Here is a 24267-nt window from a genome sequence, read left to right on the forward strand (position 1 = left end):
AGTCAATTAGTGCGGACTATTGGTGGGAAAATCAGCTATTCAGCGGTGTGGCAGTTTTTCATCAAGCATCCGGAGGAGGTTAACATGTAGGATGTGTCGGCAGAAGGTGAAGCGTGGCCAGGGTCCCAATGTTGGAACCACGGCCCTGCATCAACATATGCTGCTCCACCATAAAGCGGCCTGGGAGAACTGTGGCTCGGATGTGGTGGTCCAGCCTGTTGCATCACCCAGTGGGACGCCAATCCCTCTCTCAACCAGCCAAGGCTCCACCACCTCAGCCAAAGGGAGCTATGTGATACCCTCCTTCTGTCGCTCCAGGTGCTTCTGCTCATCCTACTTTTAGTCAATAATTCCGCCAGCAATCCATGGGCAAAGCCATGTCCAAGAGACAACAGTATGCGTTCACTCATCCAACGGCTCAGAAGCAAAATGTGCTCCTGTCGAAGTTGCTGGTGCTGCAGTCCCTCCATTTTCAAGTGGTGGACTTTGCACTTTTCAGAGGTCTGATGGCTTGTGCCGAGTCGAGGTGGAGAGTGCTAAGCCATCATTTCTTTGCGAAGAAGGCAGTACCAGCCCTGCACAATATTGAGGAAAAGAAGGTGGGCCAATCCTTGAGCCTGTCGGTGTGTACTAAAGTGCATGGCAGTGCCGACGTTTGGAGCTGTAACTATGGTAAAGGAAAATACATGTCCTTTACGGCTCACTGGGTGAATGTTCCTGCACAGCCACAACACCAACTTGGACAGGTCCCGCCGCTTCCTCCTCCACACTCTCAGGCCATTGGTCCTGTCACATGGTTTGCCTTGGCGAACGGAGTCACACAGGGGAGGAACTGCTAAAAGTAATTCATAAAGAAACCGGAGCATGGCTTACTCAGCGAAAACTGGAAATGGGAACCATGGTGACTGACAACGGGAATAACATCTTGTCTGCGCTGCGACAGGGAAGACTGAGCCATGCGCCCTGCATGGCACACGTGTTAAATCTGGTTGTCAAGCGGTTCCTGAATTGTTCCCCCCCATTTGCAAGACATCCTAACAATGGGAAGGAAACTTTGCATGCACTTCAGCCACTCTTACACTGCAAAGCACATTCTCCTTGAGCTGCAGCGTCAGAACGGTATCCCCCAACATAGTCTGATTTGTGATGTTGCCCCATGTTGAAATTCCACCCTCCATATGTTGGACCGACTATACGAACAGAGAAAAGCCATCACCGATTTCTTGATGATCCAAGCGGATAGGGGTACTCCCCTGTGTAACTTCAATGTGAACCAGTGGCAGCTCATACGTGACACCTGCCGTTTGCTCAGGCCCGCAAAGTGAAGCAACTCATCAGCAGCAGGTTGACCTGGAGCAGGAACTGAAACAGCAGGTGGTGGCATACCTTGACATGACCATGCCAATAAACCTTGAAGATCCACTGGACTTCTGGGCAGCCAAACTTGATTTGTGGCTACAACTAGCAGAGTTTGCCCTGGAAAAGCTGTCCTGCCTGGCCAGTAGTGTGCCATCAGAGCGGGTGTTTAGTGCGGCGGGGGCCATAGTCACCCCAAGGAGAACTCGTCTGTCAACAAAAAATGTGGAGAGACTGACCTTTGTGAAGATGAATGAGGCATGGATCAGGCAAGATTTTCACCCACCAATGCCTGATGCATCAGAGTAGATCGACCAAGGTGCTACACCAACACAAATATGGATAGTGCCAAACAGATTTAAGGCACTGCTCCCCAGTTACGTTACTCCGCATCAGACCTTTTTTCACCCACCTTCGTCACTAGGTTCTGGTATTGCCATTCACTGCACCACTCTGTCACTGGGTCACTTTCAGGACTCCTGATGCTGCTGCTGCCACCTCCAGGCTGTGCCATTCAGCCACTATATGATCTCCTTGTAACACTAACGTTTCAGAAGACAGGAACTCCGTTGGATGTGGATCCGCTGGACCTGTGTGGCAGATGGCTCGGACCATACCAAGGTGCCGCTGGTTTTCACCAGAGCCCACCGCAAAGCAGGAAGGACTTGCTGCGGCAGGCGCCAACCAGGTCGGTAACCCCTGGCACGGCTCGACCACACAGACGGCTGAGGAAATGCGAGGCACAGGAGGGATAAGGCAGCTCGTAGTCAGGATAGCAGAAGGTCAAGGCAGGCAGCAAAGTAGCATAGTCAGGACATAGCAGGAGGTCAGTAGGCAGGCGGCAGAGGAGCAAGGTCAAGTCCAGGAGCAAAGGATCAGATATACGGTAAGGCAACTCTCAGGAATGCTTTCTCTTAGGCACAAGGCAACAAAGATCCAGCAGGGAAGTGAGGAGGGTGGAGGAATTTATCAATGAGCCACAGGTGAATTACACTAATGAGTGCACTGGCCCTTTAAATCTTAAAGCTCCAGCGCGCACGTGCCCTAGGGGACGGGGACACGCGCGCCGGAGCAGAGAGGCAGAGGCTGGGGCAGGAAAAGCACCAGGTGAGTGACGGACTGGGGCTCGCATGCGGGTGCGTCACGCGATGCGAGTCCCAGCCCCGTCGGCAGCAGCAGGTAATGGGACCATGCGCTCACGGCCAGCGTGTGCGGCCAGAGCGCATAACACTCCTCATGCTTCAGCCAACTCCAGGCTGTGCCATTCAGCCACTATGTGGTCTCCTCATGCTTCAGCCAATTCCAGGCTGTGCCATTCATCAGCTATATTGTCTCCTCATGCTTCAGCCACCTCCAGGCTGTGGCATTCAGCCACTGTATGATCTCCTCATGCTTCAACCAATTCCAGGCTGTGCCATTCAACCACTATATGGTCCCCTCATGCTTCTGCCAATTCCAGGCTGTGCCATTCAGCCACTATATGGTCTCCTCATGCTTAAGCCACCTCCAGGGTGTGGCATTCAGCCACTGTATGATCTCCTCATGCTTCAACCAATTCCAGGCTGTGCCATTCAACCACTATATGGTCCCCTCATGCTTCTGCCAATTCCAGGCTGTGCCATTCAGCCACTATATGGTCTCCTCATGCTTAAGCCACCTCCAGGGTGTGGCATTCAGCCACTATATGGTATCCTCATGCTTCAGCCACCTCCAGGCCTGGGCCATTACTTAAAAATATTTCTTGGTAGCACTAGCTACCATAAATCTTCGATTTAAGTTTTGAAATTCATCTTTTAATCTTGGGGATTGTGAAGCCCTATTGTCTACTCATGCTGCCGCCAGCTTCAGGCTGTGCCATTCAGCCACTATATGGTTTACTGATGCAGCAGGGCCTGGTGCATTACCTAAAAATATGTTATGGTAACACTAGCTACGAAAAATCTTCAATTTCAATTTTAAAATTCCTATTTTAATCTTAGGGATTGAGAAGCCCCATTGTCTACTCATGCTGCCGCCAGCTCCAGGCTGTGCTGTTCAGCCACTATATGGTTTACTGATGCAGCAGGGCCTGGTACATTACCTAAAAATATGTTATGGTAGCACTAGCTACGAAAAATCTTCAATTTAAATTTTAAAATTCATCTTTTAATCTTAGGGATTGTGAAGCCCTATTGTCTACTCATGCTGCCGCCAGCTCCAGGCTGTGCCATTCAGCCACTATATGGTTTACTGATGCAGCAGGGCCTGGTACATTACCTAAAAATATGTTGTGGTAACACTAGCTACCATAAATCGTCAATTAAAATTTTCTAAAATATCTTTAATCTTCTCTATTGTGAGGCCCTATGGTCTTGTCAGGCTGTTGCCACCTCCAGACTGGGTCGTTCTGCCTCTATATGGTCTCATCATGCTGCTGCCACCTCTAGGCTCTGTCATTGTGCAGCCATGTGACTCCTTGTTAGATTGGGTTTTGTGGTCATACAGTATTAGTTCAAAGTAAACACTGGGACTTTAAACTTGGGAATCTAATAAAAATCTTAAATTTAAAGAAATCGATCTTTTCAAGACTGAGGCCCTATGGTCGTCGACGTCATATTATCTGTGGAATGATCACAAGAATCCCATGAAACAGCTTGGAGTGATAACAATGAACCATAATTGATTAAAAGAAACATTCGCACTTTCGTAGTTAGGGGGGCGCTGAGAGGCAGGGGCTGGAACAGGTGGTATCTTGCCTGGTGGAGGACCGCCAGCTCGATGCTCACCAGAATGGGTACTCAAAAAATTTAAATTAAATAACTCTGCAGCAGTGATTCTAATAGCAATGCCTGTAATCTGCATGTCATACTAAATAACACTATTATTTCCCTAACACAGCACACTCCCTATGCGTGATAGGACAAGGCAAAGGGCTCTACACCCCTATTGAGGCTCTCAGTAGGCCAGAAATTGCTGTTTTTAATAGCGATTCGCCACAAAAATATTCGCCCGAATCAAATTTTTTCAAAAAATTTGGCGAATTGGCCAAATCGAATTGTTCAAAAGTTCGCTCATCTCCAGGAGTACCCAAAGGAACCATTTCCCAATAGTTATCACATAAAGTTTGGATCTTTGAACAATAAATGCATTACATAGATATACATTAAGACATACCATCAGAAAGCTGGTAAAGTTGACAAGGCAATGTACTAAAAAATTTATGAAGAAGGGCATCTTCAGCAGAAATCCTTTCACGAGGGCAACCTTTCAACATCTTATATGCAAGATCTTCAGCCCCCATAGTTCTACTTAATCTAGAAAACAAAAGGAGATTAAGCTAAGAAAACAGAGTTTAATTAAATACTACAAGAATTACTAAACAATTCCAAAAACCTACAATCATAATCCAATAGAAAAGTACAATAATACCCCACTAATGTATACCTTGCCCTACATCCTAAAATAACACTGAATGAGAATAGACAAGATGAATCCCCTGTTTAAATTCAATATTAATAAATAGTAAGTAATACATAATAATAAACCTGAGAAAGCTCAAAATGACTAGTACACAAACATCAGAATAAATCCCTGGCTCAAAACACACAGCAGGTATAGTCAGCTCTACACTTAAATATTCAGTTGGTGGGGGCGGGGGGCACAGATAGCGCACAGGTGCAGAGCCATTATGTAGACAAGAGAGGTCCAGTGCTTCAGAAATCCATAACATTTTGCTTTATTTAGAATTCATTAAAAGCAGGAAATACACAGATCACAATCAAGAAGGGTACAGCTTGGTGCGATTCCTGGGTGGAGGAGGGTAACCCTTAGTCATAAGCACCTATAACTTCTTATATCTTTTTTAAGAAAGGGATCAAGGTCATGTTCAATGAATCAACCATCACAATGTTATGGGAAAAATCATAGTCTCAATCTCTTGTTCTTTTGCTGCCTCTTATGATTTTATATACTTTGGCAGCACCTGCCTGGCACTGTAATGTAAAAATATCCAACATGATATCCTGTACATCAAATATTATTATTATTTTGTATCAAATACTGTTAATTTGTGTGATAAATATTAATCTGTGCACAGAATGGTAATGTGCATGTGCATGTTGTATTTCTACAAAAAAACAGCTGATAAACCCTGGAACCCTCTTTTTTTAAGAACTATGAAAGAATAATACAGTAATACGCTTTTACATCTATATTCATAATAATGCAGATACATGGAGGATACAGGGTTCTATTTTATGACCTATTTATGACAGAATGTGCCATTCTGTGTCTCAGAATAGTATGAGGAACCAGACAACTGAAAGACTATATATGTGGCTACAGTATCTTTCCTTTGAGGTTTGACTAGCAGGCTATTGCATGGGACTGATGCTATCTTTGACTGCTTTGAATAGCGCTACAAATTACTTTATGGTAATATTTGGCTAGCAGACTACAATTCTGAGGAGACAACAGTAGTCATTTTAAGCTGGTAAACGACATGGTGACAATGGGACAGGAAGACAGAAATAACACTTAAAAGGGTTATCTAAAAAAATAGATTTATGTTTCAAAGTGCTTAGGATGAGAGGAACAAATAAAAACACATGTAGTCACCTGCTGCCAATTCCCCAAAGGTGCCAGGAGTTAGGATGAAGATCAGGAAGCGCTGAGCAAAGGGACCAGCACTGTGGAAATGGCACCAGCGGGGGGGTTGTCAGTAAGTGAGTATATGTGCTTTTATGTATGTGACTACCCTTTTAAGAATGTTTCCACATCATTCATCCTTCACCGAGTATCAGTGAACATTTATGGCTGGCTAAATGCCTGTAAGTGGCTTTGTACTAAAATATGCCTGGCTGCCTCTGTACAACAATCATATGGATTTTGATGAAGAATTGTTATAGAAGACAATGTGGAAAATCGACAGTATTTCTACAACATAAATGGTCACGCTGCAGATATAAACTGCATACCATGGCCCTGATTTACTATTCCTATCCTGGCAATTTAGTGTTGGCTTTTGTGACACAATTTTGGTGCCCGTTTTTATGTGTCAATATTTTAGGAACTTGTGACTCTTAACAAGAAGAAACCCAAACAACCCACACATATATTATCACAAAAATTTATCTCACGCCTGCACGGTTGTTTAAAATGGGCAGGTCCCCTTTTACTGAATGTTCCAGATGCCACAGAGCAAATGCTAATTTTTGGCGCATGTTCAAGACTAACCCTTTAATCGCCAGATCCAGGGTCAATGATGACCGACTTTCTAGCTACAATGTTATCTTGGCCTTAACCTAAGTGTAAGAATTTATTTTAGAGAGTAACTTTTTTTAAGCTATAGAACTTTGGTAGTATCATCCTATTGTCCCATCCCTAAGTATGTACAAGTTCAAGTTAATACATTTTTGCCATATGAGGCCATTGTTCAATGCCCAAACAACCAAACTAAATTCTCCCAATTTTGCTAGAAAAACATTGTAGCAATTTTTTGTGCCATTTTTGTTACAATGGCCAATTATTGGGCATAACATAGTTTTTTCAGTAATTTTTTTGTTGTGGTCCATTTGTTCAGTAATGGGAAAAAAACATCACAAAAGGCTTTTTTTTAACACAAAAAAAGGAACATTTGTAGAACAATTATAGAACAGTGATTTCTAATATGGATCAGTTGGGTCTGAATCCAAGATGCCCAGCAACTGCTTTTTAGGTTCATGTAAAAAAAAAATAAAAAAAATTATAGTAATTAAAAAGACAAAAAGAAAAAAAAACACAAGGATTTCAGAACACCAAAACAAGAAGAAATTAAGTTTTTGTCTGCTATAAAAGACAATAGATTCCATTTATCATCAGCTGTCAGGGGCCTGTAATGTAGAACAGCTTCATCTGGCAGCAGCACACTCCTTGCTTTGTGACATGGAATTTCGAATCACTATCCAATGTTGTTAGATAAACTCAGACCTAAGCTTATCATGTTACTGAGGTATCCTGGGTATGTGTGACTAAGTAATTGAAGGAATCCATTCAGCGTGACTTCAGAACAATGTATAAGGAGCCTAGAGGGCTTATATTATTAGTCTGTAACAAATGAGACTAGGCCAATGTCCTAATAAATACTGCTCAAATGAGATTATCACTCAACTTCAAGTTTATTTAGAAGAGTATAATACAGTTCTATCTGCTGAATCTTGAGGTGACAGAGGTAACAATATTATCTCTGTATTCATAACCACAAACAATGGGTAAAGAAGACTCTGAAAGCATTACTGTCATTAAAAACAACTTTTGACATGTCGATCAGACCAAATGCCGCAAACTGTGTAAACAAAGTCATAACTACAGCATGCTGCATTTTAGAAAAACTGCCACAGACCTCAAAACCTTACATCAAGTGATAAAAAAAAACACTATAGGCAGATTTGTATGTGTCTATTGACTTCCTACTAACACTGCATACACACATGGGAAAAATATGTCGGTCTTAAATTTAGGGCTATATTTTCAGCTAAAAAAACACAACTAATGTATGCGGCCATTTTTTGCCATTTACAGATGTAAATACTGTAGTACCGTGTTTTTTTCTGCGTGTGAACATACCCTTAGGCTTTAAAGTGGAACTCCAGTGGAAAACAAATGTGTTCTAATCAACTGGTACCAGAACGTTTTAAAGAATTCCTGTTTTTTTTTTTTTTTTTTTACAGAGATAACAGTAGATTTCATTGGTAAGTCAGTGGTGGATTAAAGTCTTTGTGCTGCCCTAAGCCATGTTGTCACGTAATCAAAATTTGCCTCCCTTTTTTTTTTTATCAAGACAACACCTTTTTCTGTTTAAGACCCACTTCTTCTTCTGTAAAGTCAACTCCTTTCTCTTTTGGCCCCACCTTTTCTCTTTATGCTCCCTATCTTTTTTCTTTTTGGGATCCACCTTTTCCGCTTTATGCATTAAATATGGATATGGAGTACGGAGATAGTGATCTGTATATAATTCTGTGCTCCAGTTTTCTGGCTCTCCTCTTCAGTATCTTCTGTTATGGGCCCAACTTGGAGCATAGGTGGAGCTTCGTGAAGTCCCCGTTGCTGTTTTCTGCTGGGTCCCACTGCTAGCAAACAGCAGCAGTGACGTCACAGAGCTCCGCCCATGCTCCAAGTCGGGCCCAGAAAGGAAGATACCGAAGAGGATAGCAGGAGAACCGGAGCACAGAACGGGATCAGTTAAATATCTTTGTCATCAGTGTCACCTGCACAACCTGTCTGTACCAACAGGTTAGTTCAGGTGAAACTGATGACAAATTTCCTTTAATCAGGATCAGTCATCCATGTCAGAGTTAGTGATGAGTCAGAGTCGGGCAGAGGAGGGGGGTTTGGGTTAGTACGGTGTGCCACTGAATGCAGGGCAGTGCTTCCTCAGGAGTAGCGCAGTCCCAATACATATAACCTAGTGAATGGTGAGTGCCCCTTCACCATAAGAGGACTCTCCATCTGCATCAGCCAATATTAGACATTGGATAATGCTGAGCTAGGGGCAATGTTCAGCTTGTTATGAATCCTTTCTATGCGGCTCTGTCTTGCAGAGAAGTACTGACCTACACTCATCAGGCAGCTGCCACAATGTCACTAGTACCACCCCTTACCTCCCCAGCGAGGGGGCTGTCAGAAGTTAGTAACAGCTGCTAAAGATTAAAAATAATAATAATAAAAAAAATCCTCAACCACCGCTCTCTGCTAAAGTTCCACCCTAGGCTTGCACCTTGTTGGCCCACTTAGAGATAAAGGGTTGCCATAAGGTACATACACATTTTGATAACTTTTTGGGGGAAGTGGGATGAATGTAAAAAAAAAATCTGGAATTGGTTTTTATTTTTTTAAATTAATTTTTACAGCATTTAATGGGTCATTATATTTCCAGCAATACCAATTATGGGTACTTTTTCTACGTATGTTTTTCTTTTGACATAATAAGGTATTTTATAATTCTTCAACCTTATTTGGGGGAGGATAGCTATCTTCTTGAAGCATCTACCTAATGCAGGGGAAATTTTATTCCTACTTGGGACATCTACCTAATGGAGGGGAAATTTCATACCTACTGGGGTATCTACCTAATAGGAGGGAAATACCTACTTACAACTTATCTACCCACCTGCCCCCATCCAATCCCCCTTTCCCTCCTACCAACACTAACCTACTCACTCTTACTATGTAGGGCACCAAGGGATACATTATTTTGAACACTGAGGCTAGGGAAAAGGTAGAAAACAAAAGCCTTAGAGGCAGATTCTGCGGAGATGAGCCATAGTTAGGTGAAGTCTACATGAGAACTTTTTTTTTTTTTTTTAAATAAACTGGTGCCAGAAAGTTGTAAATGACTTCTATTTAAAAATCCTTTCTTAATCCTTCCAGTACTAGTAGTATTAGCGACTATATACTACAGAGGAAATTCTTTACTTTTGGGATTTCCTTTCTGTCACAACCACAGTGCTCTCTGCTGACACCTCTGTCCATTTTAGGAACTGTCCAGAGCAGCATATGTTTGCTATGGGGATTTTCTCATGCTCTGGACAGTTCCTGACATGGACAGAGGTGTCAGCAGAGAGCTCTGTGGTCGTGACAGAAAAGAAATCCAAAAACAAAAGAATTTCCTCTGTAATATACAACCGCCAATAAGTACTGGAAGGATTAAGATTTTTAATAGAAATAATTTACAAATCTGTTTGACTTTCTGGCATCAATTGATTTAAGAAAAAAAATAAAAATAAAAAGGTTTCCACCGGAGTACCCCTATTAAGGTGTATGTGTGTGTGTGTGTAGGGATTTGCACTGGAGCCCATGAGACTATAGTTATGCCACTACAAGATCAATGCTAGTTTCACACAATTCTAAATTCTTACAGTACAGTATTGTTGCAGAGTTTGATGTTTTTTTTTTTTTGTTTTTTTTTTCAAGAGTAATTCAAAAAGAAAGTTTTACTCTATATGATTCATTCCTGCCATACAGACACATAAAATATTCCACCAACTTGCTCTGCCAAAGCCTATAATGTTCGCTCACATTACAAACTTGCCTTGGATTTGCAAAACATATGAACCAATTTAAATAATCAAAACTAGATACAGACCAATTTAATACCCAGATTGGCTTCATTCATGAACTACAAAGAATCAAATGTTTTTGCACACTCCTTCAGTTCCTGTTTTTTAAGCTTTTTGGGGACTTGTCTTGCCTTTAAACTTGATCTTTTTAACAATTTTTTTTTTTGCATCGCAGCACCTGATAAGAATATAAATCCTTAGAAAAGCCAAGACTTTCCTTTGAAGTTGTGGTCTTTAAAATGGTTTGGCTGCTGGAAACCCCTGAAGGCGTGTGTTTTTCTTCTTTTCCTTTCAGCCTTTTTTCCTTGAATGGCTGAAGGGTTGGATCATTTTATGGAGGACTGAAAATTGTCTGCAAAAGAGCGAAGGACAACTGCATGGAAAACAGGGGTCATGGCACCAATTGTGTCCTGGGCCCCTGTCCTCCAGTTCAAATACAATGCTGGTATTATGGTGAGGAACAATTGCAGTGAAGACAAGAAATTAGTACTCCTTCTTCTGGGAAGGTCTATTCCAAAACGCTTTCTACAATGTGATAGCGGCAGATGTTACTTCCACTCCATTGAACATTTTCATTCTCACTACTCTGCCTTTTTATAAACCTTGATAAGACCCATTAACCTATTATTTTCCTGATGCATCAAAGAATCATCTTATCAATAAATACAAAGGAATGGGAATGGGCTTAAATGCCTCTAGACCCTGAGGAACAGAAGTGTAAACATAGATATAAGAAGTTACCAGATTCCAGTAATATAAATATATAAAATATTACTGAATTATACTCAAAAGAGGCAACAAACAAAAAGATATTTTATAGGGCAAAACAAAAATACACAATAGTTAAAAGTAGTGTAATATTAACCATCATTGAAAATGTTTTTATTAAAACAATATTAAAAAAATTAAACTTTTTAGAAAAGTAATTCATCTGGTGATCAGTACAAACTATGAACTGCACATTAGGTATTTAAAGGGGTTATCCATGAAGAGAAAAACAGAGCAAATTTCTTCCAAAAACAGCACCACACCTGTCCTCAGGTTTTGTATGTTACAACTTGGCTCCATTCACTTCAATAGAACTAAGCTGCAATATGGCACAAAGAAAAACGCCAATTCTGCCACATAGCGTTCTTTTCTGCCAAAAAACATTGCGGCCAGATGTTAGCTGTAAATCAATGAGAAATCGCAAAATTCTTTTTCCACTTTGCATTTTTCAGTTTGGCGCTTTTTAATACTTTTGGCGTTTTTTCACTCTTTTTCAGCTCCTTGGAGGTTTTGCAAAATCACAGCTTGTTGCAGCAGCATTTTTTCCCCTGAAATTGGAGTGTTTTTCTCCCATAGAAGTCTATGGGAGTAAAAAAACACCAAGAAAAACTCCATGTGGGTTTTAACGTTGGCGTTTTTGCAGAGGGTTTTTATTATTTTTTGGACCTTAGCGATCCCCAAAAAAATGGTGGAGATACATTTTTTAAATAAAATTTTGTAGGGTACCATTAAAAAAAAATTATAAAAAAGATACAGTAGTGATTGAAAAAATAGTATTTAACAAAATGTATCTTTTTTATAACAACATTTTTATTAATTTTAAACAGGGATCAATTTACGTGAGTGGGCAGGGCACTAAAAATGTAGCCAACAATAATAAAAATGTAGTGTACACACCTGGTTTTTCCTGTCCTGGTCAGGTGGGGCTGATGCAGGGCAGATGCACGACCAGAGGCTAATACACCTGTATGGAACAGGAGGCTCGCAGAATTCACATAGCGGGTAAGTGCTTCCAGTAACCTTATAGGCATATAAGTAATGGATGATTGCACTATAGAGTGCTTCTGTTTTTGTTATTACTAGAGACTGTTAAGAAATTAGATGGTATAACTCCCGAGCAGGGCAACAAGGTGTTCATGGACAGATATATTTATGGGGCTCATAATAAGTGGGACAAAGTCCAGCTGAGAATGTTAGCGGTCCAAAACCCCAACATGTAATTTCAAAATACTGAGTTAGAGGAAGTTTGTACACCCCTTACGCCCGTTCCAGAGCCACAGACCTATTCCCCCTCCATCACCAGCCCCTGCCCCAGTGTCATCTACTTTGCCAGTTACCGCAGCCTCAGATTTACAGAGTGTTAAGCAGGACATTGAACAACTGACTATGGCTGTGAAGGAGCTTGCTACCCGGGCTGCTCCATCTGACCGTGAACCACCCCTGCCTAGAAAACTTGCCCCTGCTCCTGCTCCCCGCAATTTCAATTACCGTAATTCTCCCCCCAATAAATACTCGGGGATTTAAAGACCCCTTTGCACTTACTGTAATAAGCCAGGACATTGGAAAATGCAGTGTTGGGATTTAAACAGATTTTCCCTGAGGTCGAGGACAGTCCCTCAGGAAAACAATCATCAGGTCCAACCCCCAAACAACCTAAATCAGGACTCTAACTTTATGTCACATCCTGCCCCTATGTAAAAGTTATTGTAGAAGGTGTATCTTTAGAGGTGTTAATAGATACAGGGTTACAAGTGTCTACCATACCTTAAAGTGTTTTTTTTATCAGCATTGGGATGCTAGTTTATTGTGTGAGGCTGATGATGTCAGTTTCAGAGTAGTTGCGGGTAATGGGCAACCAGTCCCCAGACATGGATACTGGGAGCCAACTATTCAGTTGGGAGAGCATGTACTTACAGTGCAGGGAGTGATTGTAACTAATGTGACAGATAAGGGGTCTGCTGAGTTTATATTGGGAATGAACATTATGAAAAATAGTTTTGCTGAAATATTAGATGCCTTGCATGCTTCTCTTCCCCATCTGTCCCCTTCAGGACAGCGGGCTGCGCAACACAACTAAGGGGATGCGCCCCTGAAACATTGTGCCATGACTGGTGAAACTACATAATATGCTGCTATTTTCTGCTGCTAAAATGTTGTTATAAAGGTCCTACGAGACAAGCCGTTGTGCAATATGAAAAATGAAAAAAAAAAAGGAATTAAAGCCGGAAGAATTTTTCCAATGAAACCATGAGTTATGTCTTGAATTTCAACTCACATGCTGTGATTTAACATGGTTGGCGTGCAGTCAGTTTAGCCCTACATATGTGTATTACTCAGATTGCCTTGTGGAGTGAAGTGGAGCTCCGAGAGTACGATCTGTTTGTTTGATGAATTTTATATAGGAACTCAATTGTGTTGTTCTTACAAAGAGTGAGTAATTGCCTATGCCAGTCGTAACCTGCGAGGAGCAGAAAAGAACAATGATAATTACAGCTCATTCAAGTTGGAACTTCTCGCCTTGGTATGGGCTATGGGCGCCATCGAACAGCCTTGGGCTTCAAGATTAGCCAATTACAGTTTCACCATCAAGTACAGAAGTGGCAAGTCAAATGTCAAAGCCGATGTACTGTCTCGGATGACCCCCGACGAAGAACCACCTATCGAAGACGTGTGGGGAGACGTGGAGATGCCCCCATTTTATCAACGGTTCGTGAACCAATGTTGTGACCACCCTTATGGACGGTGAACCCTGGTCCGAAAAGGTTAAAGAAGACCTTAAGAAAAATGGAGCTTAAGGAAGCTTAAGGAAAACGATTTTGTGAGATGTCTCCCGGGATCTACTGCTAGAAGAGATAGAACATGTATTCTTAATATTGTTAAGCAAGCAAAGCAGGAAGGGGAAGTGGATGTTCTTGTCCATCTAGGGACAAATTTCCTGGCTTGCAATGAAGTTTCAGAGGTGAAGGAATCTTTTATCACACTTGGTAATGATGTACACGATTTTGCACCCCCTGTTTCATTTTCTGAAGTTCTGCCAGTGCATAATGTTCAGAATGATAGGCAGAGGCGTATTAAGGAATTCAACCTATGGCTTAGTAAATGGTGTCAAGAGCAAGGATTTGGCTTTGTGTCTCATGATAGTTCTACTTGGAATAGAAAGGAACTGTACAAAAAAGATGGTTTGCATCTTTCTCTCAGAGGAACAAATGTACTCAGTGAACAATTCCAAGAATTTGCTATGGAGTATTTAAACTAGGAAGGGGGGGCAAAAGAGTGAAAATCCATGAGTCCAATTGCCCCCTGAAACAATGCCAGAACATGTCAGTAGCCCAGAGGTTAAGAAATGACAAGCTCAGAGTCCTGTCTACAAATGCCTGCAGTTTAGGTAATAAAATCAATTAACTTGGGTCAATAATGGCATCTGAGAATGTAGATTTAGTGGCTGTTACTGAGACATTGTTTAATGAAAGGAATGATTGGAACATATCCATACCAGGGTACTCTTTATACAGAAGAGACAGAGAAGGCAAGAAAGGAGGAGGAGTGGCCCTATATGTGAAAGATAGCATAAAATCTAACCTAATACAAGTTAGTGAGGCCAACATAGAGTCAGTTTGGGTTACGTTGCAGTTTGGTAATCATGCAATAACTCGTGTGGGTGTGATATATAGACCACCTGGCCAAGTTAAAGAAGTAGATGATCTACTAGTTGAAGAAATATCTAAAATGACAATGAAAGGAGAAGTTATCATTATGGGAGACTTCAATCTTCCAGATATAAACTGGAAAATCCAAATAGCTAGTTCTGCCAGGAGTACAGATATTCTAAATTCCCTACTGGGATTATCTCTACAACAAGTGGTTGAGGAGCCAACCCAGAGGGAAGCCATTTTGGATTTGGTATTCACAAATGGGGATTTGGTATATGATGTTATTGTTGGCGAAAGCTTGGGATCTAGTGATCACCAATCAGTGTGGTTTAATATAAGAACAGTGAAGGAGCCACACCATACAAAAACAAGTTTTAGATTTTAGAAAAAATGACTTTTCAAAAATGAGATTAGTCATAAATGAGTCCCTATCATACTGGAACAAATTAAATGGAGTTCAGAAGAAATGGGACTACTTAAAAGACGCTTTATTGAAGGCAACAGAAAATTGCATTAAACTTGCCAGTAAAAGCAGAAAAAGGAAGAGACCACTGTGGTACTCAGCAGAAGTGGCCAAAATCATAAAAAGCAAAAAAACTAGCATTTGGTAATTATAAAACAACGTAGAGCAATGAAGATAGGGAAATCTACAAGACTAGGCAGAAAGAGGCCAAGCAAGTTATAAGAACTTCTAAAGTGCAGGAAGAAAAAACTAGCTCAGTCTGTGAAAAAAGGGGATAAGACATTCTTCAGATATATAAATGAAAAAATGAAATTAAAACAAGGAATAACTAAATTAAAAACAAAGGAAGGACGGCATATTGAAGAGAATAAGGGGCTAGCCGACTGCCTTAATGAATACTTCTGTTCAGTTTTTACAGAAGAAAAAGAAGGAAAAGGACCTCCATTAGAGAGGAAAACTAAGGAATCATTTGATGCATGTGTCTTTACAGAGGAAGAGGTTCTAGGTTTGCTGTCTAAAGTGAAGACAAATAAATCACAGGGGCCTGATGGGATACACCCAAAATTATTAAGAGAGCTTAGTGGTGAGCTAGCAAAACCGTTAACAGGTTTATTTAACCAATCACTGGTAACAGGAGTCGTCCCAGAAGATTGGAAATTAGCGAATGTTGTGCCCATTCACAAGAGTAGTAGGGAGGAATCAAGCAACTATAGGCCAGTAAGTCTGACATCAATAGTGGGGAAATTAATAGAAACCCTATTAAAGGATAGGATTGTGGAACATTTAAAATCCCATGGATTGCAAGATGAAAAACAATATGGGTTTACTTCAGGGAGATCATGTCAAACAAATCTTATAGATTTTTTTGACTGGGTGACTAAAATAATAGATGGCGGTGGGGCAGTAGACATCACATTTTTAGATTTTAGTAAGGCTTTTGACACTGCCCCACATAGAAGACTTATAAATAAACTGCAGTCATTGAGCTTGGACTCCCATATTGTTGAGTGGATTAGGCAGTGGCTGAGTGACAGACAACAGAGGGTTGTAGTCAATGGAGAATATTCAGAGCAAGGGCTTGTCACCAGTGGGGTACCTCAGGGATCTGTACTGGACCAATATTGTTTAATATCTTCATTAGTGATATCGCAAATGGTCTCGATGGTAAGATGTGTCTTTTTGCTGATGACACAAAGATATGTAACAGGGTTGATGCTCCTGAAGGGATCCGCCAAATGGAAAAGGATTTAGGAAAACTAGAAGAATGGACAGAACTCTGGCAACTGAAATTTAATGTGGATAAGTGCAAGATAATGCACCTGGGGCATAAAAACCCTCGGGCAGAATATAGAATATTTGACACAGTCATGAGGAAAGGGATTTAGGAGTAATTATTTCAGAAGACTTAAAGGTAGGAAGACAATGTAATAGAGCAGTAGGAAATGCTAGCAGAATGCTTGGATGTATAGGGAGAGGTATAAGCAGTAGAAAGAGAGAAGTGCTCATGCCGCTGTAAAGAACACTGGTGAAACCTCACTTGGAGTATTGTGCGCAGTACTGGAGGCCATATCTCCAAAAGGATATAGATACTCTAGAGAGAGTTCAAAGAAGAACTACTAAACTAGTACAGTGGTCCCTCAACATACGATGGTAATCCGTTCCAAACGGACCATCGTTTGTTGAAACCATCGCATGTTGAGGGATCCGTGCAATGTAAAGTATAGGACAGTGGTCTACAACCTGCGGACCTCCAGATGTTGCAAAACTACAACACTCCGCAAGCATGCTGGGTGTTGTAGTTTTGCAACATCTGGAGGTCCGCAGGTTGAAGACCACTGTTAGAGGAAGTTGTACTCACCTGTCCCCGCCGCACCGGACCGTCACCAATCGTCTCCGCTGCCCGGGATGTCGCCGTCCATCGCCGTCGCCGCGTCCCCGAGGTGTCCCCGGCGCTCCGGCAAGGCCTCTGCTTCCCCGGCATCTGCGCGCTCCATCGCCGCCATCACGTCGCTACGCACGCCGCTCCTATTAAATGACGGGACGGCGTGCGCAGCGACGTGATGACGTTGATGGAGAGCGCTGATGATGCAGGGGATCCCGGAGAGGACGCGCCGGAGCCCCTAGGACAGGTAAGAGACATCACCGGAGCTCACAGGGCACCGTAAACGGCTATCCGGCGGCAGCTGAAGCAGTCTGCGCTGCCGGATAGCCGTTTATGCGATGGCCCCGACATAAAAAAGCATCGTATGTTGATGCTGCCTTCAACATGCGATGGCCTCTGAGAGGCCATCGCATGTTGAAATTATCGTATGTCGGGACCATCTTAGGTTGAGGGGTCACTGTACATGGATTGCAGGACAAAACTTACCAGGAAAGGTTAAAGGACCTTAACATGTATAGCTTGGAAGAAAGAAGAGACAGAGGGGATATGATAGAGACTTTTAAATACATAAAGGGAATTAACACGGTAAAGGAGCAGAGCATATTAAAAAGAAGAAAAACTACCACAAGAGGACATAGTTTTAAATTAGAGGGGCAAAGGTTTAAAAGTAATATCAGGAAGTATTACTTTACTGAGAGAGTAGTGGATGCATGGAATAGCCTTCCTGCAGAAGTGGTCGCTGCAAATACAGCGAAGGAGTTTAAACATGCATGGGATAAGCATAAGGCTATCCTTCATATAAGATAGAGATAGGTATAAGGCTATCCTTCATATAAGATAGGGCCAGGGACTATTGATAGGATTCAAAATAAGTCGTAGTACCGTGTATAAAGTTGTCAGTATAATATATAGTCCAGTTTAGTTAGCTTAAATATAACTAATTCAGTAATGTACATAGTGTATTGTGTATCAGCTAGTCAAATGCCTAGTTAGGACTGTAGCTAAAATGTATATTTCCAGTCCATAGTCAGTGATGTCAAATGTTCAACTGTCTAACATTTTTCCTGTCCTCGTGTACAGGGTACTCTACTGGCCAGAGGGTTCCCCTGAGATATAAGTAAAGCACATATAGTGACAGAGAGGCTATGTATGAAGGTAATGTTTTAATGTTGTCAAAGTATGTATAGTGCTCTGGGGAGAAATAGCTAATGCCAAAGGGCCCCAGCAGCTAAGGCATCGGGTGGAGAGCCTCTGGCAGCCCAATCCAACTCAAGTGTATTAAATGTGTTAAAGGGTACCTCTCATCAAATAAACTTTTGATATATTTTAGATTTAAATCTATTGTATTTTTCCCGATCAGTCCCGTGAGCAAGCATTTCTGACTCATGCTGGAGTCCTAAACACTCAGAGCTGCAAGCCTGCTTTGTTCACAGCCAAACAGGCTGTGAACAAAGCAGGTTGGCAGCTCTGAGTGTTCTCCTTTGTGAACAAAGCAGACTGGCAGCTCGTAGTGTTTAGGACTCCAGCATGAGTCTGAAATGCTTGCTGCCAGGACTGGTAGGGAGACCCCTAGTGGTCATTTCTTCAAAGTGGAAAATTAAATAGAAAGAAGCATATTTTTTAATAACATGCAATTGTAAAGTTATTCTGCATACATTAATCTATAATATATCAAAAAAAATTTGATGAGAGGTACCCTTTAAGGATGCATTGCAAGCATGTATGGACATTGTTGATAAATGCTACATGGACTTATCCCCAATTATATTGTCCACTACTCAGACCTGTGAAGGACATTCGGAAACAATGCCCCAGGAACTGTTATCAGCACTAGGCCCCAGTGGCCACTTTAATTGTCCGCCCTTCAGGACTGGGCGCTGAGGACGGCTATGTTTAAGAGGGGAGATTGTGGTGGCCCAGTACAGGAGTTGTACTGGGCAGCCTCCCTGCAGTGTCCCCTGCTCTCCCCCCCCCCCCCTCCACCAGCCCATGCATCTGTTTCCTTTGTACAGTTATTATTATGCTATGTAATGTATATAAAATGTTGTAGCTTTAAGAACAGTTGTCATGTGGTTAAATATATGTCATGTGATTGTAACCCAGCGAGGTGTCAGTGACCATGTGACCTAAGGGTGACCTATCGGACCTCACCAGAGTCTCCACCATATAAGCCCTGGGTGGAGCCTCTGCTCTCTCTCTTCCTGCTTATGCTGAGTTGCAGCAAGGTCAAGTCCAAGAGGATGTCCATAGGAGTCCATAGGATGCCTCAAGTCAGTCAAGCAGCCACAAGTCTACAAGTAAGCTACAATTTGGTTATAGTCAGTCCCATTCAAGTCTGTCAAGTCAAAGTAATGTCTTCAGTCAGCATGGCCTGCATCAATATTGTCCCCGTCCACTACAAGTCCCAGCAAGCCCTGAGGTCTCTGAAGTCACTGGTCACCTCCGTGGGCCTGTCTAAGCTGTATAGACTGTTCCATCTGTCACTCAGTAAAGCTACCGTTGTCTGTAACTTGGCGTCAAAGTCATTATTGCCCCCATGCCTAGCCCAGGATCCAGCGGTATACCTTCGGGTTGTATTGAGGATAAACCATGCCCTGGCCTCACAAATACAAGGGGTTAATGCCATCTGCCCCTAGGGTAATTCCATCTGCCCGGCATCACACCCTCTACCACAACAGCATTAATGACGAATACATAGTTGGTAGGAGCAAGGATTGTGAATTCCCTTAGAGACCCAGAGGGTTATATTGTTAATACAGCAAATAATTCTTAACAAATGCCCCTAGTTGTCTCTGAGTCTCCAGAAAAAAGTGAAGACCCTTCAAAGCTGAAACTATTCAGCTGGAGCTTTAAGTCACTCACTACCCTGCCAAACTACACTCTTCACTGGCTCTGATCTCTGCTGACACCGATGACAGGTCTCAGTGTTGGGAAAGGAAGGAAGTGACATGTAAGCAAACACATTTTTATTCTTTAATGTATTTGGCTAGACACTTTTAGGGGTGCACTCTCCAGCTGGTTACTCAGTATGGGATAACTCTCCCATAGTATGTATGAGAACACTGTCTTGCTGGGGCACTGTGCATGAGGAAACTCTCTAGATGGGGTAGTTTTTATTAAAGCCCTCTATGACTGAAGACATCTATGGCTAGACACTTTGTATGTCAGCAATTTATGGCTGGATACTTTGTATTGGAGCACTTTGTAGATCGACACGAAGTATGAGAGCACTCTCTGTCATGACACTTAGTATGGAAGTACTGAAGTACTGTCTGTTTAAAGTACTATGTATGAGAACATTCTCTGGATGGGACACTGTGTATGAGAGCAATCTCTGGACACTATAAATAGGGGGATGTTCTGGGTGGGGCACTATGTATAAGAGCACGCTCTACCCATGGGAGTGTATTCTATGGCTGGGTCACTGTGTATCAGGGCATTCCCTTACTGTGGAAATGTGTATGGTCTAACCTTTGGCCATTGCACAGTTTTTGGGGATATTGTTTGGGTGAGAAACTATGTACTTGGCATGCTCTGGCTGAGTACTATGTATGAGAGCACTTTCTGGCCGGATACTTTTTATGAAGCCATTTTCTAGTTTTGTACTTTAATAAGGGGCACTCTTTGGCTGGGCAATGTGCATGGGTACACTCTCCAGCTAGGGACAGTCTGTAGCTTGTACTCTGGCACTCTGGGTAATTTGGCTATCATTACAGATTACAAAAAAAATCTTCAGTCTGCTCCTGAGGCCTGTGCTCAAGGCTTTGTATTATATTGAAAAAGTAGAGCTTTGTAAAAAACACACAGAAACAGGGAATCACAAAAAACAGCCAATCACTGATCTTCCGCCTTTACCTGTTCATGGTTGACCTATTTAATGAACAATAATTTTTCCTTATTAACTATAAAACAATGTAAGCTTTACTTTTAGTAACAGTTTTTATGCTGTCATGTACTAACGATACCATATATATACAGAGGCATAACTTGAAGATGTGGAGCCCCATTATAGGTTCTTCAAATAGGAAAGAGAGACCTAATGGGCCCCTTTAGGCTCCAGGCACCCTCTGCACTGCCTAAAGGTATGCCCCTGTACCATAGACTTAAGAAAATGCTTGAAACACTAGTTAAAACTTTGGGACATCTGGTAAACTAGTTTGTAGTCACATTCGAGTTACTTTACTGCATACACATAAGCTCAATATGCTATATGGTTGTTCTTGGTGAACACTTCCAAATCACTTTCCATAGGATATGATGCAATAAGCATAAAAGATTATCAACAATAACCAGAAAATAAAACCTAAATGACTATGTGTATAACTGTTACATTTAATGTGACTGTATCCATTTTGTCTTTGCAATACATCCATGATTTAATGGGGTAATGTTGTTTTCTTGTATGTCTTATAGAGGTTTCTCACACTGGATGGATAATGAATGCAGCAAATTCTTGTACACAGCAAATGGCGAGTCATGTGAGATCTTTCAGTGTTGGCTGTTTTCTACTCTTGTTAGACACAAGTTTCTAGTCTAGCTGCCTTTGACAGTCCCAGTTGGGGCTTCCTTTTAAGAGCTAGACCCCTCCCTTGCTGCCATCTGTTCAAGTGTTTCATGCTCAGGCTCACATATTGTAGTGTATAGAGTGAGGGATGGGGCACATATTTTTACGGCTCGTTGGCTGAGGGAGGCCTGCAGGTGCCATCGTCTGTGTTGTGTCAGGTGATGGGGTGAGAAAGAATCTAAGGGAGACAGGTGGGTGTATGAATGGCCAAGTATCATCTTCTTGAAAATGTGGACACAGCATCACAATGGGGATTTTCAACACAGGGACATTGTTTTTAATCAATGTCTTCTACATATCTGAATCCTATAGTGGAAAGATGATCCATGTGGTAAAATATGTGAAGAGCGATCACATCTGTTAGCTGCATGTTAGAACTAAGACCTCCTGTTTATTTCAGGATATCCCAGTTCTAACTTGAATTTGTTTTAAATTGAAACCCCAGAAACAAACTAAGACAGAGTTTCACATTGCTACTGTTAAATAAGGGTCAGGCTGCTGCCTAGTAATAGAGGTGACAGTAGTTGGTAACCAGACTAGGCCTATGTGAAGTTCAGACAAAAAAGGCAACTGTACAAAAAAGGCAACTGTACATCCCCTATTACACAGGGTAATGTACAGTAAGATAAATGATGATTTTTAAACCTGTCAAAACCCCAAGAATAACAGATTGCAGTTTCAGGGGGAGATGTGCTGCCAACAAACAATGATTTTCAGGACCATGGAAGTGTTTGATCATTAGTGGGCATTTTACATGGTGGCAGGAGTTACCTGGTTCGTTCAATAATTTACTTGTGTAAAAGGCCCTTTGGAAACTTGTCCGAGGGTATTACTGACATTTGTTTCCTAGACGTAACGTTTTCTTGAATGGGTACCTAGGCTACATTACTTGTTGTATTATTCTTTGGTTGTTGCAAACCACAGAAAACAACCCAAAAATCATTGTAATGCTGACATTGACGATCAGTGGTATACTTCTCTATCATTGGGCCTATTATGGTCTGCAAACATCATCTCCTTCACATTAGTTTTAAGAACTATATTTCACTTTTCTGGGAGGCCAAAAAACGGCACCGATTATGTAATATTTTACCAAGATCTGATTCTCACAAAACCATTAGGCTAGGTTCAGACTACGGAATTTCTGCCTGCAATTCCGCTTTGAAATTGCAGGCAGAATTAAGGCTTACTAAAATGTATTATGCTAGTGAATAGATTTTCCGTTCACCAATTCACGCTTTCAAATTTCCGCCTGAAAAATGGCATTGCTCATTTTTCAGGCAGAAATACTTTTCAGGCAGGAACACATTGCAGTCTACTGGGGACATTAATGTCCGCATGGTCCTAGCGCCGACTGATTCAGTCAGTGCTGGCAGCAGTTATAATCTCTAGACATAAATTTTCCATCTGGAGTTTTCGCAGTCTGAACCTAACCTTAGATCATTTGGGGGTAAACAAGTTTGTGTACTATGTTATTACATACAATTCTTAGTTGGCTTAGGTAACGCAAGCTAAAAAAATAAATTTATAGCTATGGAAAATTCACCAAGAATTACCCCACAGTTGCCATCTGCAGCTTAGGATCAGGCTAGTTGATTCATGCAGAGTTACGGCCTAATGTATGAACAGTGGAGTTATACAATTGCTTGCGGAAAGAGCAATCCCACCATGTACCTTTGCATGTTTTATACATTTTATTGTTCATGCAACTGGTATTTCAATACCTTGGCTTACCTGTCCCAGACACTTGCAAATGGCCTCTTCCCACTTAATGTAAGCCATTCTAAAAACACATTAAAAATAGACATATAAAAATCTATGTAATCAATGCATCAAACTGAATGTATATGGGATAGACAGAAATATAGACACAAATTCAAAACATACACAGTCATTTATGCAGTAGAATAGACAAATTAAGACATCCGCACTCACCGCTAGATAGGAGAATCGAAGCTCCTATATGGAAACGCCAGTGGAGCGGGACTGCAGAGATGCGTGGGTGCTCAGAAGCTCTGCCTCTGAGAGCCCATGCATCTCTGCAGTCCAAGTCCACCGACGTTTCCATATAGGAGCTTTGAGTCTCCTATCTAGCGTTGAGTGCGGATGTCCTAATTTGTCTATTCTACTGCATATTTATCAAAGTCTGTCCTTTGCCTTACATCCAAGGACCATCATAGACTCTTTTTTTTTGGATTGTCTGTATTTGCTGCGCTGATTTTCCATTCCAGCATAGGAATTAACTCCCCGATAAGCCAGTGACTAGTGGTGCTGTCTCTGCCTCTATCTACACACGACTGTAATGTATCCTCCTATGTATATTTTGTCACAAATTTGCCACTTTTTCCCTTTTTGTGCAACTCCTGACACAATTTTAAAAAGTGGGCAGGGCTTACCAGGAGGGGGTGTGACCTTCCATGACATTTACTTTACTTCACGCCAGAAAACTGTTTGTACTGTTTGCTGTGAGCTGGGCATAACCATGCACTTCTTCCTGCTTGTTCTAATGA

The 24267-nt window shown here is 41.7% G+C and overlaps 1 protein-coding gene across 5 annotated transcripts in view; it reads right to left on the reverse strand.

Annotated features, from left to right (window-relative positions):
- The window catches only part of CDK15 (cyclin dependent kinase 15), a 305671-nt gene that overhangs the window by 97741 nt on the left and 183663 nt on the right, over positions 1-24267 (reverse strand). For 4 of the 5 annotated variants that reach the window (XM_056536951.1, XM_056536949.1, XM_056536950.1 and 1 more), the window contains 2 exons: positions 23492-23540; positions 4510-4649 (listed from right to left, as the gene is read on the reverse strand). In XM_056536951.1, the coding sequence (XP_056392926.1) occupies positions 4510-4649; positions 23492-23540 (189 nt within the window). Of the gene's footprint in view, positions 1-4509; positions 4650-23481; positions 23541-24267 lie in introns of those variants that run through there. The other variant, XM_056536953.1, reaches the window with a different exon arrangement.

Source organism: Hyla sarda, chromosome 8 (genome assembly GCF_029499605.1).
Source record: "Hyla sarda isolate aHylSar1 chromosome 8, aHylSar1.hap1, whole genome shotgun sequence".
NCBI lineage: Eukaryota > Metazoa > Chordata > Amphibia > Anura > Hylidae > Hyla > Hyla sarda.